Source organism: Camelus bactrianus, chromosome 31, assembly GCF_048773025.1.
Source record: "Camelus bactrianus isolate YW-2024 breed Bactrian camel chromosome 31, ASM4877302v1, whole genome shotgun sequence".
NCBI classification, from domain to species: domain Eukaryota; kingdom Metazoa; phylum Chordata; class Mammalia; order Artiodactyla; family Camelidae; genus Camelus; species Camelus bactrianus.
The window spans coordinates 20,956,532-20,970,965 of NC_133569.1; the positions used below are offsets into that span (position 1 = coordinate 20,956,532).

Here is a 14,434-nt window from a genome sequence, read left to right on the forward strand (position 1 = left end):
CCCCTCTCCTGACCAGCAGGCAGCGGAGCCCAGAGCTGCCCCCCACCCTCTGGAGGTGACACCTCAGTCCAGCAGAGGCTGGGCTGAGGGCCGGGAGGAGTAGGGGCAGCACAGGCAGACCTAGAAGAGGAGCAAGGGAGAGCTACGGAGGACACTTGGTTTGTTTTTGACTTTGGTTTATTTAAAAAACAAAAAGCCAAAAAAAAAAAAACAACTTTATATACAAAGTCAAACTGAAACACGGATTATGGAAAGAGGTGAGACTTATGGGGAACAGGGAAGAAGGCTGGGCCAGAGCCAATACCACATTCTGAACACGGGGAGCCAGGGAAGGAGGTGCTGGTTTCTTCTGGCAAGTCTGGGGTGCTGGAACACGGTGTTCACGGGCAAACACGGCCCAACACGAGCGCTCGCCGGCGCTGACTCCGTTCCCATAAGGGCCAAGGGGACCCTCCCCCAGAACCTGCTCCTATAACCCGGCAGGGTTTGTGCCATCCCGGGGAAGGGGCTCCTGCCCCCAGCCAGCTTCCACGCCTGTTTCTTCCGTTTATTGGCATCAGACCTACGACAGACTTGAAAAGCCTTTTCCTCCCCTGTCTTAGTCTAAACTGGAAGAGGACAGGAGAAAGTCAGCAGAAGACGAAAGGGCCCTAGGAGGAATCCCCAGGTAGGAGCAAAATGACATTCGAGGGGTGCAGAAGATGTTGGATTTAGTTGCAAGTGGAACCGGCTTCCTCACACATCCGTCCCACACGGCACAGACAGACCCCACCCTGGTGGCCTGAGCTCCTCCACAGAGGCCGAGCACAGGGGTCAGCCGCCTATGGCTCCCAGGTCCTGCTCCAGCTCCCTTCTGGAACCACCAGGACTCTAAGTTCAGCAGGCTCCATCGCTGACCTCACAGGACGGCAGCTCCTGCACCAGGCCCCTCAGTTGCTAGGTGCTGGCTCCTCCTTCTCTACCCAGCTGTCCGCCTGTTTGAAACAGATGTAACAGGAATCAGGACTCGGGAGGAAGGGCCACCATCTGAGGATTACCAGCCACTCCCGTCTGGGAGACTCCAGTTTGCAGGCTGCTGACAGGTCGCTTCCACAAGAAACGTAGCAGATGGCAGAGAAGAGGAGGGCAAGGTGAACCCGGGCAAGGCCAGAAGGGGCAGCTGTGCTGGCAGTCCCAACCCAGCCTCCCAACATGACCCGGCTCTCCCAAGGGGCTCACCTTTTCAACCATCCGCTGCACCTCAAGCTGCAGGGGGGTCAGGCGCCTTCGGAACTCCTGCAGCAGCCGCTGAAGCTGGTTCTTCTGTCGCTCCACTGTCCGGGCCGTCTCCTCGGCCTCTGCCAGCCGGGTTCGCAGCTCCTGCATTTCTGCTGCCAGTGTCTTATTCGTTACTTCAGTGGCTGAGAAACGGTTATGGCTCTCCTCTGGTGGGGGAAGACGGGAAAGACTGCCCTAAGCTGGGGGTGGGAGCCTGAGGCAAGGACTGAAGCCCAAGGGGCGGCGCGGCTCAGCCGCAGCAGGTGCCCGCACCACGGGCCGCTCACCCAGCTTCAGCTCCAGCGTGTGGATCTTGTTCTCCAGGTAGAGCCGCCCGCTGTCCTGCTGCTCCGCGCGCTGCAGCAGGTTCCCCACGTCAATGAGGCTGCCGTTGTGGGACACCAGGCCCTGGTGCTCCACGGGGGCAGCAGCCAGCTTTGTGCTCTTCCCGGGAGGAGGTAGCAGGTCCAGGTTTCCTGGAAGGGCCATGGAAACACTCAGGTAAAGGGTCCCTGGAGAAAGCGGCCTGCCCTGCGGTCCCCAGAAGATTGCCGAGTGTGGTACGCACCGAAGAGCGCCTCCTCGGGGAGCCCTCCGTCCGGGCCCTCCGGGCGGCTGTACTGCAGGCTCCGGTACTGGCAGATGTTCTGGGTCACCACCCTGCTGACCAGCTGCTTGGCCTGCAGGAAACACACCCAGGAGGCCCACAGATGAGGATGGATGAGCTCCCCACATGACATGCAAGAACCTAGAAGCACAGCATCCCGAGCCGCGCCTGCGCACACAGACATCAGGAGGCATCTGAGGGAGGACTGGGGGCACAGCAAAGCACCTGCTCCGCACTGAGCCGCAGCCCAAGGGTAAGCAGGATCCTCTCCAAGTCTCGCCGGTGCAAGTAGCCACACCAGTTGGCATCAAAGAAGACAAAAGCAAGAAGGCAGTCCAGAGGCAGCACGGCAGAGGGGTCCAGCTCCTTGGGCTGCAAGAGAAACAAAGATGAGCAGGACTTACAAACAGTTCTCTTGATGGCTACACCCACCCAGGATGAAGCCCTCTTAAAATCAAGCAGCTGGGGCGACCCCGCCCTGACCCTGGGCCAGGCAGGCCTCCGGGCCCATAAACAAAGGTCCCCCTGGGGCACTTTGACCCCAGGGGCTGTCACACACAGAGGGAGTGTGTGTGCTCCGAGGTCAGACACCGCACTCAGATCGCCCTGATGGAGACACTGAAGTGTTCTCCAAACGTGCCACCCAGGAGCCAAGAACCACGTTTTGTCTTCTGTCAATCAAGATGCCAGGAGTCATTTGGTAAAAGCGTCCCTCCCCCAGCAGTGAGCCGGAGGTCTGCTAACCCCCTGCTGCTGAAGCCCGGGGTGGGGGTGGGGGGCACGGAAGAGGCCTACCATGTCCTGAAGGGAAGAGAACTCCACTTCTGACTGGTTTGAGGTGACCGACCGGACTTCGGAGTCCTCCAGCTTGGCTCCTGCTACAGAAGGCCTGAGATGAGCTTGGAGCAGAGACCACACAGGCCCAAACTGGCCCCACAGTCAGAACGGGGGAGCTGCAGCCCGAGAGCCAGAAGCCGCACGTACCAAACTCCTCCTCTCCGTCATCCCGCAGAAGCAGCAGTTCTGGGTCGAGGGCCATCTCACAGAGGTCCTCGGACGCCTCACCCCGGGCTTTCTCCTCCTCTTCTCCCCCAGAGGAGGGGGGTTTGGGCAGAAGGCCATCTTCCTTCTAGGAGAAGCAGACCAAGATGAGGAGAGTGGCCCCGTGATTACTAACAATAACAATGGTTAACACTTGAGTACCAGCTGTGTTCAGGCACTGCATTAAAGGCTCGTATGCCTCATTTAACGTACTTCACTACATGGGGGGCGCAGCAGACCAGGGTGAGCCCCAGACACCTGGGACTTTCCTCAGGAGTCAGTCTCAGTCCCATAAGAAATGGTTTACTTGACAATATTTGGGCAAGAAGCAGACCCGTGTACATTAGAAATGGCTAAGAAAATGCAGTGTTCCAGTTAACTGTCAGATGATCGAAGCACCGTACCGCCCGGAGCACGGCTGTGAACAGAGGCAGACACCTGTGTTGCCCTGGCATCACTCCTCCAGGCCCGCCCCCTTCTCCCGGGGACCCCACTCTCAGGCTGTGTGGCCACGTGGGAGAGTTAAGTGCCCTGTACCAGGGTCACACCAGGGTCATGAGGCATGGGCAGTGAGGTGGGGGTAATTAGAGGAGACCCGCACGGCGCCCACATGGCCCTCCAGCTCTGCTCGGCGCTTCTGTGTGCGGCCCGTGCCCACGTCGGGTGGCGGAGGTACTCACCAGCGGGGCGTCTGACGCGGCAGCTGTGCCCTCACTCTGTACCTCATCCTTGGACTCCTTGGCCTCTTCCTTGACAGCTTCTTCCTCCTTGGCCGCCTCCTCCTTCTCAGGTTCAGAGGGGGCCACGACCTTTTCAGGAAGGCTCAGCAGTGTCTTATAAATCCTGTAGCCAAAATCCCTCTGCAGCAGCTCCAGAAACAGCTCGGCCAACACCGTCACCTGGTGAACAAGTGGCAGGGGCCACGAGCATCAAAAAACAGAGCATTCCAAACCCCGCCACCCCACATGCCCTGCCCCACAGCCCCTGGACTCCTACACCTACCTCAAAAGAGATCCTTTCTTTGGGCCTCCGGTCCTCCACAATACCGTGGAGGGACAAGTTCACACAGCCAGGCCGTGCCACAACAGCAGGCTCCAGGGGGGGTGGCGGGGCCTCTGGGAGATCCGTGTCCATCTCCTGCTGTGCAGTGGCCTCTGGGGTCTCTGCATTCTGTCTGGGGGTGTCTGCCGCTGGCTCCGGTGCGTCAGTGGCCTGCTCGGTGGACTCTGCTTCCTGTGACAGAAGTCAGGAGCTGGGACCACCTGGGTCCAGGGGTTAGGGCACCTAATTCCCCCACGTGTTCATAAGCCTCGGCCTCACCACGGGCACCTCTTGGGGTGGGGGAGCTGCCTCTGCAGCTTTCTGCTGGCACAGGGCCTCCCACTCTTCCAGGGTAGGCATGATGGTCCAGACGTCCGGCAGGTACACCACCACAGTCTGGAGTCGCCGCGGGGGTCCCGGCTGCAGGTACTGGAATTCAGCAAAGCGCCACCTGCTCACAGCAAAAGGGAAAGTGAAGGACTGACTCATGGCCTTCCCTTCGCAAGCAGATGCTTCAGTTCCCGATCAGCGATTAATGAATACACACTGCGTGCCAAGCTCTGAAAGTACAAAAATGAAAGATACAGACCAAGTCCTCAAGAAATGGTTCGTCACTGGGGAGACACAATAAGCAGACGCTTACTATCCGGGGTGCTATGGCCACAAGGAGGAGCACGGAATGTGACTGGGGAACCACACCTAGTGAGCCTTGGAGGCTCCGCTAACTTCAACAGGCATACGCATCCCTAGCGGTGCTCACGACCACAGCGACCGCTGTGAGGGCTGGGGCTCGGGAACCGGAGAAAACTAACAGGTCAGAAAGGCGCAGGAGCTCGGCCTCCTGACGGGTCTCGCTGACGCAGCGGGCGGGCCGCAGGCAGAGCTCGGGCGGCCACTCACCACTTGGTGCAGGCGCTCAAGTCGATGCCGGCCTGGGCCTGCGCGCAGCGGACGGCGGTGCGCACTAGCACCTGCGGGTCGCCCTCGGGGTCGAGGCCGTCCCGGGAGGGAGACCACTCGCCTCCAACCAGCACCGCCTCCTCTTCTTTCCGGCCCAGCAAAAACTGCAAAAAGAGACCAGGGATGTTACCTGGGTCTCCCACTGGGAGGCAACCTGCCACCGTGGGGAAGTGAAGGCAGCAGGATGTGAAGAGTCTGCCATCCGGGGAGGGTGGGGGAGTCTCTACCCATGGACATGAACCACCCATAACTGACATGTAGGAACATCTCTGAGCCACGCTGTCCTCTGGTGAAATGAGTGGCATTTTAGCTGATAATCCATTTCTATGAGTTCATTAACAGGAGCTGGAGCTGCTGAAAATCTGACTGGGACTGAATATTGTCAATGAATGCATCCGGCCTCCTGGATTCAGCTCTTACCTTAATCTGCTTCAAAGGATGTTCCGGTGTCTCCCTTGGCTCAGCCATGTCATCCACAAAGAGCATGCAACAACGATACAGTTCCTCCAGGCCCGGGGAAGACAGCAGCAGTACCTGTGCAGGGGCAGCGTGAAGGAGACCCTGGAGCGCTTTCTCAGCCTCCAGCAATCGGATAAAGCAGCAGGACCCCCAGCCGCCTTACCTTGGAACTGTAAGCGGGGTCACTGTCTGCGGGGATGGGCTCAGCGCCAGCGTCTGGAGCTGGCTCCTTCTCAGAAGACACCTGGATGCGGCTTGGATGATGGAGGGAAAAGGGCTGGCTCAGAGGGAAGGCCGACAGCCAGCTCAGATGCACGGCCAGAAAATCTGAGGGAACCAGGAGGCTGCGGTAACGGCGCTGGAGTTCTAAGAAGTCACAGGTGGGGCTGTAGGAAGAAAGCAAGGAATTCCAGATTAAGCAAAGACTAAATTATTCTTTAAATGGAAACACAGAAGACTTGAAAGAAAAGGGGAGCAAATTTTATTATGACCTGAGAAGGGGAAAATTTCTAAGACAGACACCTGAAAGGACAAAGATGGATTAATTTGATCACTAAAATGTTACAACCTCTAATGGCAAAGTAAGTCAAACTGGGAAAGAAAAAGACATGTGCAGTATGTGACAGAGAAAAGGGTTACTGTCTAAATATAAAAGGAACCCACAAACCACTAACAAAGTTCACAAGTCGAAGAGAAAACTGGTACCAACAAATACTCAGAAAAGAAATGAGACTTAAAAGCTCATGAAAATATGCTCAGTCTCACTCCTAATTAAAGAAATGCAAATCAGAATGTCATTTTTCACCCATCAGACTAACAGAGATCACAAGGCTGGGTGACAGTGTTGGCAAAGCCCTGGGGGAGCAGGGACCACAGGCCCCTCGTGAGAAGGTAAACGGACAGAGCCCCTGAGAGACGGCCAACCTGCCGGGTGGAAGTCAGACCTGTGAGCCGGCTACTCCGTTTCTGGGAACTGAGCTCGACAGAATGCTTGTCCACACAGACATATAGAGGTGGATGTTTATTACAGTATTTAGGATCATTAAAGACTAAAAAATGGAGAGCTGGTTAAATCAATTCTGGTCCATCCACTTCGTGGAATACCATGTAGCTGCTAAAAAGAATGAGATCAATCTAATAAATGTTAATATGGAATAAATGCCAACATATGTGAAAAAGTAAAGTACCAAACAGTATGTACAACACGCTTCCATTTGTGTTTTAAAAAACACAGCTGTGTGTGTGGCTACTTGTTAGCAGTCACGTTCTGACCACATGAGGTGGCTCTGTATTCACCGCTCCAGGGGTGACAGTGTACGGCCCAGTGTCTTAGGTTAACCGTGGCAGGCAGGTGGGTCAGCACGGAGGGCAGGAGAGGCCCGGCCTGGGGAGAGGAACCAGTGACACAGGGAAGAGCAGTGATGGCCCTCCTTCCCTCCCATCTTGCAGCAGCTGGAGCCCTGCCTCTCCCCTGCTAGACGGACTCTGGAACCGCTCCTCTACCTCTCGGTCAGTCCCTGCGTCTGAGGAGCTAGCCTGTGGGCCGGCGGCTTCACATGTGCTGCAGCACTTACGCACTAATTCCGAGCTCCCCTGGAAAGCCAGTCCCAGGCTCCGAGGAGCACAGTTTCTATCTGATTTGTAACTGGTATTGGGTACCTGGATTTTGACTGGTAAGCTTTCACTATTGAGTGGCATAACAATTTCTGGTGATCAAATCATTAACTTCTATCAGGGCACCCATGTCAGTGGTGCCAGCTGGTCAAAATTTGAGACTTTGAAATAAATCTATCACATTAAAAAACAAACAAAAACAAAAATAAACAAAAGGTCGTAAGAACACACTCAACTCACTCACTCCCAAACAGACTAAGCTCATTTACATAAGTAACTGTTACCAGCTGCAAGTCCTACCCCACCCCCCAGACTCGCCACTGACCTGTCCACAGTATAGGGAGTGAGATGGACTCGGTAGGGAGGCAGGTCATGCCTTGGCTTCTTAGCGCCCCAAGGCTCTCCACCAGCCCGCTGTTTGCGTTTCTTGGAGTCATAGTCATCGCTGGAGATTGATCCATCACCAGAAGGAAGAAACCATACTGTTACATAAAGATTCAGTACATACTGGCCCAAAAAGAACTGGAAACAATCTGAATTCGCAACATTAAAGAAATGAATGAAGAAGCCGTGCTAACAACCATGTAAGAGATTGTTATAAAAGACATTAAAAAGGATATTTAAGTGCTTTTAATAACATAGAAAACCACTCATGTTAAACAAAAAGAATAGTCTGCAACACTATATATACAGTAATGCCTCAAATGTGCAAAAAAAGCTTTAAAAGACTGAACAGAAATAAAATATAAATGGTGGATACCTCTGACTGATAAAGCTTATGAATAATTTTTTTATATTTTAATGAACTTTATAAATTATAGTTAATGTGTAACTTTTTGAAATGACAAAAAATTCAACTGATTTTTTTAAACAAGATATATATATATATATATATATATATATAGTACAATGCTATGGGTTCTATCAAGTAAGTTTTACTAGGAGACAGTTCTTTTAACAAACCCTTAGCAATACACATTAAAGTCATAAAAATATTCCAACCCTTTGATCCAGTAATTTCACTCTTAAAAGATTTATCCCAAGGAAGTTAATTCAAAAGAAGAAAAAAAGCTTATATATAGTAGAAAAAAACTGTTGCTAAGAGTAAGAAAACCACATGTACACCTAGCGATGCTGAATTTTTATAGTAAATAAGTACAACCGTCATACAGCCATTAAAACAATCATGAGGATTACGCTGCAGTAGGGAACAGATGTTCAATAAGAATGTATAAAAAAATCTAAACTAAGATTAAAATTATAAAAAGCTGGGGGAGGGTATAGCTCAGTTGGTAGAGTGCTTGCTTTGCATGCACAACGTCCTGGGTTCAATCCCCCGTACCTCCATTAAAATAATAAATAAGTAAATAAATAAAAATCTAATTATTCCCTCAAAATAAAAAAGACAGAAATTATAAAAATTATGCATATGTAAAGACTAGAAAAGAACATGGGGGAAAAAGTGGCAGAAAGTAGTTTTGCTTTTCAAAATTATTTTCAAAAGGTCTTTAAGAATGGTTACCTTGGGGATTGGGGAGAGGATAAGGGTAGGGGATTAAGAGGAACAAACTACTATCTACAAAATAAATAAGACACAAAGGTGTAACACACAGCACAGGGAATATAGCCAACATTTTATAAAAACCTTCAAATTTGAAGTATAATCTGTAAAAATACTGAATCACCATGTTGTACACCCAAAACTACTATAATATTGTAAGTTGACTGTACTGTAATAAAAAAAATTTTAATGGTTACCTTTAAAGGGAAAGAAGGAATGATATTTTTATAGTATTCTAACTTTATATAACAGCATGACGGCATGCACTACTTCATATATTTTTGTAATAAATCACATCACAGTATCACTATGTTACAGGTGCAATAAATTAAAAGCAGAAGAGGAAAAAAACCTTTAGACCATTAGAAAATGCCAGGCTGGTAAGGAGGGAAGAAACCCACGTCTCACAAGAGAAATAAAATGAACCGTCAAGCCTTCCTGCTGAGGCGGTGTCGAGCTGCTGATACTCACCAGAAGGTCCCTGCTCTTTCCCATTAGACCCGCCTGGGTTGCTCCCTAGTCATTACACCCCCGAGTAACTAAACTGATTACATTTAACATGAAGTTTTCTTCTCTTCTATCTGCCTGGGTAATGTTGTCGTTCATTAGCATCTCCCCCAAAAGCTGCCTCTAATCCTGCCCTGGTGGGATGGCAGTGCCTCCATGTCTCCACCGGAAGAACTGTTCTAGAGTCATCTGGACAGCTCTTCAGCTCAGCCAGGACTGCTGTGAACTCTTCGACTTACAGTGGCTGCCCCACTGAACCCTGTGTACTCAGGAGCCAGTCTTCTCCCCTTACCGTGAATTGTCAGGAACAGGTTAAGGCATGACCAGTGGGCGACCCCAGTACCCTCAGGAGGGCACCGAGATGGTACATCCAGCTGAGTACACCTGTCTGCAAACCTCAGTGGTTCACCTGTAGCCATCCAGTGGAGACACTGTCCCCTGCATCCCAAGACCCGACGTTCAAAATAAAACTTGGCTTCCAGTCAAATGCTAACATGGCCAGCTCCATGATAAACTGTCACTCCCCAACAGGGTGACCTCATCCTACTGCCCCTTTTCCTACTCTGCAAATTCTCTCTACTGACTGATGGTGGTAACTCCCTCCTGATAGTCATGTCTCCTTTCTCTAGAAGCCCTGAAAACCAAAGCATTAAGGCCAAAAAATAGAACACAGGCCTTGCACGGAGCTTGGCATGTCCTGGACAATCGAATGCAACCAGCTGTCTAGAACCTAAAGCAGAAAGTCAGTAGCAGCCATTGATTCTACCCAGGCTACATTAGCCCTGAGGGCACCCGCTGTGATTCTGTAGTGAAGCCTCTAAGAAACTCAACGCGAGAGGTGGAAAGTCCTTGGAAACTGAAGACCAAGAAGATGCACAGGGCAAGAGATTTGGGTGTAGGCAAAATATATACCAGTGACTTGAGACTGAAACAGTGTTTCAAGCAGTGGAGACACTGGGAAACAGCCCTGCACAGTCAGAGTTCATCATGCCCTATCCCAGGGAACAGAGCCCAGGTGCAGCCCGGGGAGGAGCTGCACCACTTCGCCTCAGCTTCTCCGAGGGCCTCCGTGCTCCTTTCAAGCGTTCGCACCGGACCACTTTCTCAGCCCTTATCCTGTAACAATCTCCTGGCCTCTGGGGTAGGGGGTTGTTTCCTTCTCAGCAAAGTTCTCATCTCCAAAGAGAACACTTTCTAAGAATTAAACCATGCACTGCGGAAAAACTAAAAAACAAAACAAACATTTAAAAAAAAGAGAGAAAAAAACACAAAGCATAAATACAAAACAAACAGACTCATGGACATAGAATACAAACTTGTGGTTGCCAAGCGGGCAGAGGGTGGGAAGGGATAGACTGGGATTTCAAAATCGTAGAATAGAGAAACAAGATTACACTGTATAGCAAAGGGAAATATATACAAGATCTTATGGTAGCTCACAGAGAAAAAAATGTGACAATGAATATATATATGTTCATGTATAACTGAAAAATTGTGCTCTACTCTGGAATTTGATACATTGTAAAATGATTACAAATCAATAAAAAATGTTAAAAAAAAAAAAAAAAAAAAGAGAGAGAGAGACTCATAGATACAGAGAACACTGGTGGTCACCAAAGAGGAGGAGGGTGGACAGAACGGGCAAAATAGTGAAGGGGGATTAAGAGGTACAAACTTCCAGTTATAAAATAAATAAGCCCTGGGATGTACTGTACAGCATGGAGAATACAGCCAATAATATCATAACAACTTTGTATGGTGACAGATGGTAACTAGACCTATTATGGTGATCATCTCATATTGTATAAAAATATCCAATCACCATGTTGTATGCCATCAACTAATGTAATATTGTAAATTATACTTCAATTTAAAAAAATACACTGCAAAGTTACTTTTTTTGGACAGTTACTATTTTCTTGATAGTTTTGATTCTTCGTGTCCCAATCTTAGAGACTAGAAACAAAAGGGAAAACTATATGCTAAGAAAACACTCAGTATGAAAGATGAATTACCTCAAATCCCTACCTGCTGAACCAGTTTATAAAGCTCTAACATTTGCATATACTTCTCAGCGTGTCAGCCTATTCCAGGGTAAAGGGACTAGAATCTAACTGCAGAAAGAGAATGTAAGTGTCAACACATGAGAACATTAGTGGCAAAGGAAGGGACCTCCTCCTAGACACAAATAAATAAAACGCCTTTCCTGCTTATCATCGTCTTACCTTCGGCCCTGATCCAATCGTCCATGAGGGCCCCGAGCAGGAAATCTGTTCAGGTGGCTCAGATGAAGTGTGTGGGATGTTTGGAAGAGACTCAGAGCTGCAGAAAGGAAACTGCTGATGACTCAAAAACCCTAAGTATTTGCCCAACTTTCCTGTCCCTTTCTTCCAGTGCACGAAGTACCCACTTCTGTTCCAAAAGCAGCAACCTAACAGTTACACGTCCACCCAGAATACCACAAAAAGCCACACCCCCAGCATCCATGCCACTGGTACTCACGCTTCTGAGGAAAGAGTGGGGGAATCCGGTGAGGCTGGAAGATCAACTGGGGCTGAGCTCCCAGAATCCCTTGCTTCTGGCCCAGGGCTGCCACATGTAGAAGGGGAGGTGCTGGGGACTTCAGCAGGGGCTGCAGGACAGTAACCAGGAAACTCAGGGCATCCCAGGGTTGACGTACTCACTACCTTGGAAAGATGCAGCCTCGCCCCCTTAACCAAAGTAAGGTTCCTGCCCAGTTTTCAGGGCACAGGGGCTTCCCTCCCACCCCTTTCCAACGCACATGCCAGGGAGAGACAAATACCTGGTTGGAGAGCGTTTGCACCTTGACAGCATTCCAGGGCACTGCCTGGCCCGGGTTGTATGCAGCCTTCACCAGCACCTTCTCACCCAGCTGGGGTAGCCGGCCCTTCACCACACTGCCAGCAAATAAGCCAGGAGACCCAGTTAGGAGAGAGACCCTGGCCAAGCCACCCTGACTGTCCCTCTGAGGCCCTTCCCATCAAGAGTTCTCAAACCTTGCATAAAAACAGCAAAGCAACGGCTTCAGAGGGGACCCACCAGCATGGTGACAGAACCGAATCCAATAAGCATTTCCAAAAGGGGACCCGCCTCGGGCCTACCTTAGCTGAAAAAAGACCTCTTCATCCACCACCCCAAAGTAGTCGTGCAAGCTGGTGACAATGCCAGTGAAGACCCGCTGCTTCTCCCCACCCTGTGAGAGAAGAGTGCGGTTTAAAGGAAATGGAGTGCACTTGTCCACACTCCGCCATTAGCTTCTCATCTTTATCCATGCCCCCCAGCTCAACCAGAGTATTACATGGAGATTCCTATAGAAAGAAGCATAAGAGTAGAGTGGACATGATCGACCCATTGGGGGTGGGGGCTCATGCTGATTCTTGGGTCACAAGCTTCTTCTAGGATTTCCAGTTCTTCTTTAATTCCAAGAAGCACCCTAAAGATTTCCCTAGAGCCAAAACTTAGGATTCCCCAGTCAGAGGTGTCTAGTCACCTCCAGACTGGCCCAGGACAGGAGTGTCAGGAAGGATGAACACTGTGATGTAAGAATGAAAGCACTAAGATAGTCCCAAGTGCCGAAACTCACTAGAAAGGACGCCCAACCTACCTGAAGGTGCCTGGCATTTTGGGACAGGTCTGTGGCCACAGGAGGAGTAAGCAACCCAGGTGGAGGACCCAGAAGAGATGTTGAAGCTGCGCCTATTGGGACAGAGAAGCAATCCAGGAACTGCAAGTACCACCTTAAGCACTAGTCAGCTAGAGGATATGGTAAACCCAAAGGGCAAAGAAGATCCCAGCAAATCCCGCACAGGGTTTCTCTGACAACCACTGTGGTCATCTCCTGTTTTCCTAAGAAACATCAACAGCAAATTGCACTCTGCCACAGAAACCCCAAAAGCCACTTTTTTAAAGACTAACTCCAAAGCACGTACTCCCCAGTATGAGGCCAGGGAAGGATAAAGGGGATCACCTGAGAAGTTGCGGCCCCCAGGAAGTGGGTTGATCCGCTGGCGCTTAAACTGGGACATTGGGAATGCTGTCCTCTTTCAGAGTCTTGGGAAAAAACCTTCAATCAGGAAAGAAATAAATTAACAGCTCATAGGGAACATTCCCATCTACCCCAAAAAAGGAACTAAGGATCTTACAAGGAAAGGGAGGATGTGGGTACTGAGAATGAATGGAGGAGATGGATGTAAAGAGTATAAAGAGAAGCAGGAAATGGAGAAATTACAATGTTCCGGTTTGCCCTCGCAGTAACCGAGTGGTGGATGATACTGTTATGATCTTTTAAAGAAAAGGAAACTGAAGCTCGGAGGGATTGAGATTTGCCAGAGGCCACATAACCAGGTAGTGACAAAACCAGGACTCACACCCAGGTCTCCCGACAACTGAGCGCTCCTCTCACTATGCCACGCCACCCTCAGATGGTTGGGGAGAGTAGGGGGTTGGAAAGAGCCCCGGTGACATTCATTCATTCAAATACATCCGCCAAAAATCTCCACGCAAGGCCCGGAAAAATGGAGGAGGCTGGTGCCGGAGAGGAGACGGTGTGGGCCCTCTCCCCGGAAGCCCGGCCCGTTGTTCCCCGGACGGGCTGGTTGGAAGGCAGCTCCGTGGCCCGGCCGAACGCGAATCCGGCTGCGCGCCCGCCCTCCTGCGCCCGCGCTCCCCGGCCCTCGGCTCCCGCCTCAGCAGCCGCCGGCACCGGGTCTCCTGAGCCAGGCCGCGGCCAGGCCCACCGTGGGAGGACGAAGGCGCGCGGTTTCTCCTCCTCCCGCCCACCCCCAGGGCCGAGGCCGTTGCCAGGGAGACGAGACTTGCAGTCGGAAGGGGGACTCGACCCCTTCCGTGCCCGGAGCATCCTTGCCGCCCGGCCCTCGCAGCCCCTCGGCCGGGGGAGGGGCGAAGGGGCAGAGGGGCGGCGGGAGGCCCCCCAACCCACCTGCGGGCCAGGGCCGCGACACCGGGGGGACAAAGACACCCGGAACCACCACAGCCGCTGCTGCCGCCGCCACCGGAAACGCCTCTCCGGAAGCGCGACCACTGGTCGGAAGCTGCCACTCTCCCGGATATGGTCCCTCCCTCCTCTCCACCGACCTCTCCCTTCCCCCACGCCGGCCTGCCATCCCGCTCCAACTGCTGAACGGAAGTGCGCCTTCCCCGATCGGATGCGCGCTAGGAAGCCGCGCCTCGGTGGTGTCCTCGCTTAAGTGTCCCATTAGGAAAGAAAGCTTCGGAGAATTGGTTCCTGGTGCCAAGACAAGTGGACCTGTACCCCCATACTTAAGGGAGCACCTACCATCACCACCTTGCCTCATTCTGGCAGACCCCAAGATCACAGCAGCAAGAGAACCAGCTAACTGGAGGAG

General features: G+C 51.5%; 1 protein-coding gene across 2 annotated transcripts; it reads right to left on the reverse strand.

Moving 5' to 3' along the window:
* Positions 1–159: 159 nt before the first annotated feature.
* CCAR2 (cell cycle and apoptosis regulator 2) lies at positions 160–14,163 on the reverse strand. Of its 2 annotated transcripts, none has more exons than XM_074355574.1 (21): positions 14,008–14,163; positions 13,036–13,131; positions 12,673–12,764; positions 12,170–12,261; positions 11,851–11,965; positions 11,550–11,679; positions 11,273–11,369; positions 7,305–7,424; positions 5,529–5,751; positions 5,327–5,440; positions 4,847–5,010; positions 4,226–4,397; positions 3,908–4,138; positions 3,586–3,804; positions 2,849–2,993; positions 2,660–2,739; positions 2,090–2,236; positions 1,826–1,937; positions 1,545–1,733; positions 1,219–1,424; positions 160–974 (listed from the first exon to the last, which is right to left on the reverse strand). In XM_074355574.1, exons 2-21 carry the CDS (start codon positions 13,091–13,093, stop codon positions 930–932), a joined length of 2,751 nt encoding a protein of 916 aa, XP_074211675.1. In that variant the 5' UTR covers positions 13,094–13,131; positions 14,008–14,163; the 3' UTR covers positions 160–929. The 2 variants fall into 2 exon arrangements, with proteins under 2 accessions (XP_074211675.1, XP_074211674.1); XM_074355573.1 differs by having other exon boundaries at positions 2,660–2,742.
* Between the last annotated feature and the right edge of the window lie 271 nt (positions 14,164–14,434).

What these genes read in the sequence shown, in the direction of transcription:
- CCAR2 (XM_074355573.1), bottom strand. Translation starts at nt 13,093, where the DNA reads ATGTCCCAGTTTAAGCGCCAGCGGATCAACCCACTTCCTGGGGGCCGC. An exon ending in CGATTGGATCAGGGCCGAAG is followed by an intron (nt 7,425 to 11,272) that starts GTAAGACGATGA and finishes ATCAATCTCCAG; the next exon opens with CGATGACTATGACTCCAAGA. An exon ending in AAGAAAGGATCTCTTTTGAG is followed by an intron (nt 3,805 to 3,907) that starts GTAGGTGTAGGA and finishes CTTGTTCACCAG; the next exon opens with GTGACGGTGTTGGCCGAGCT.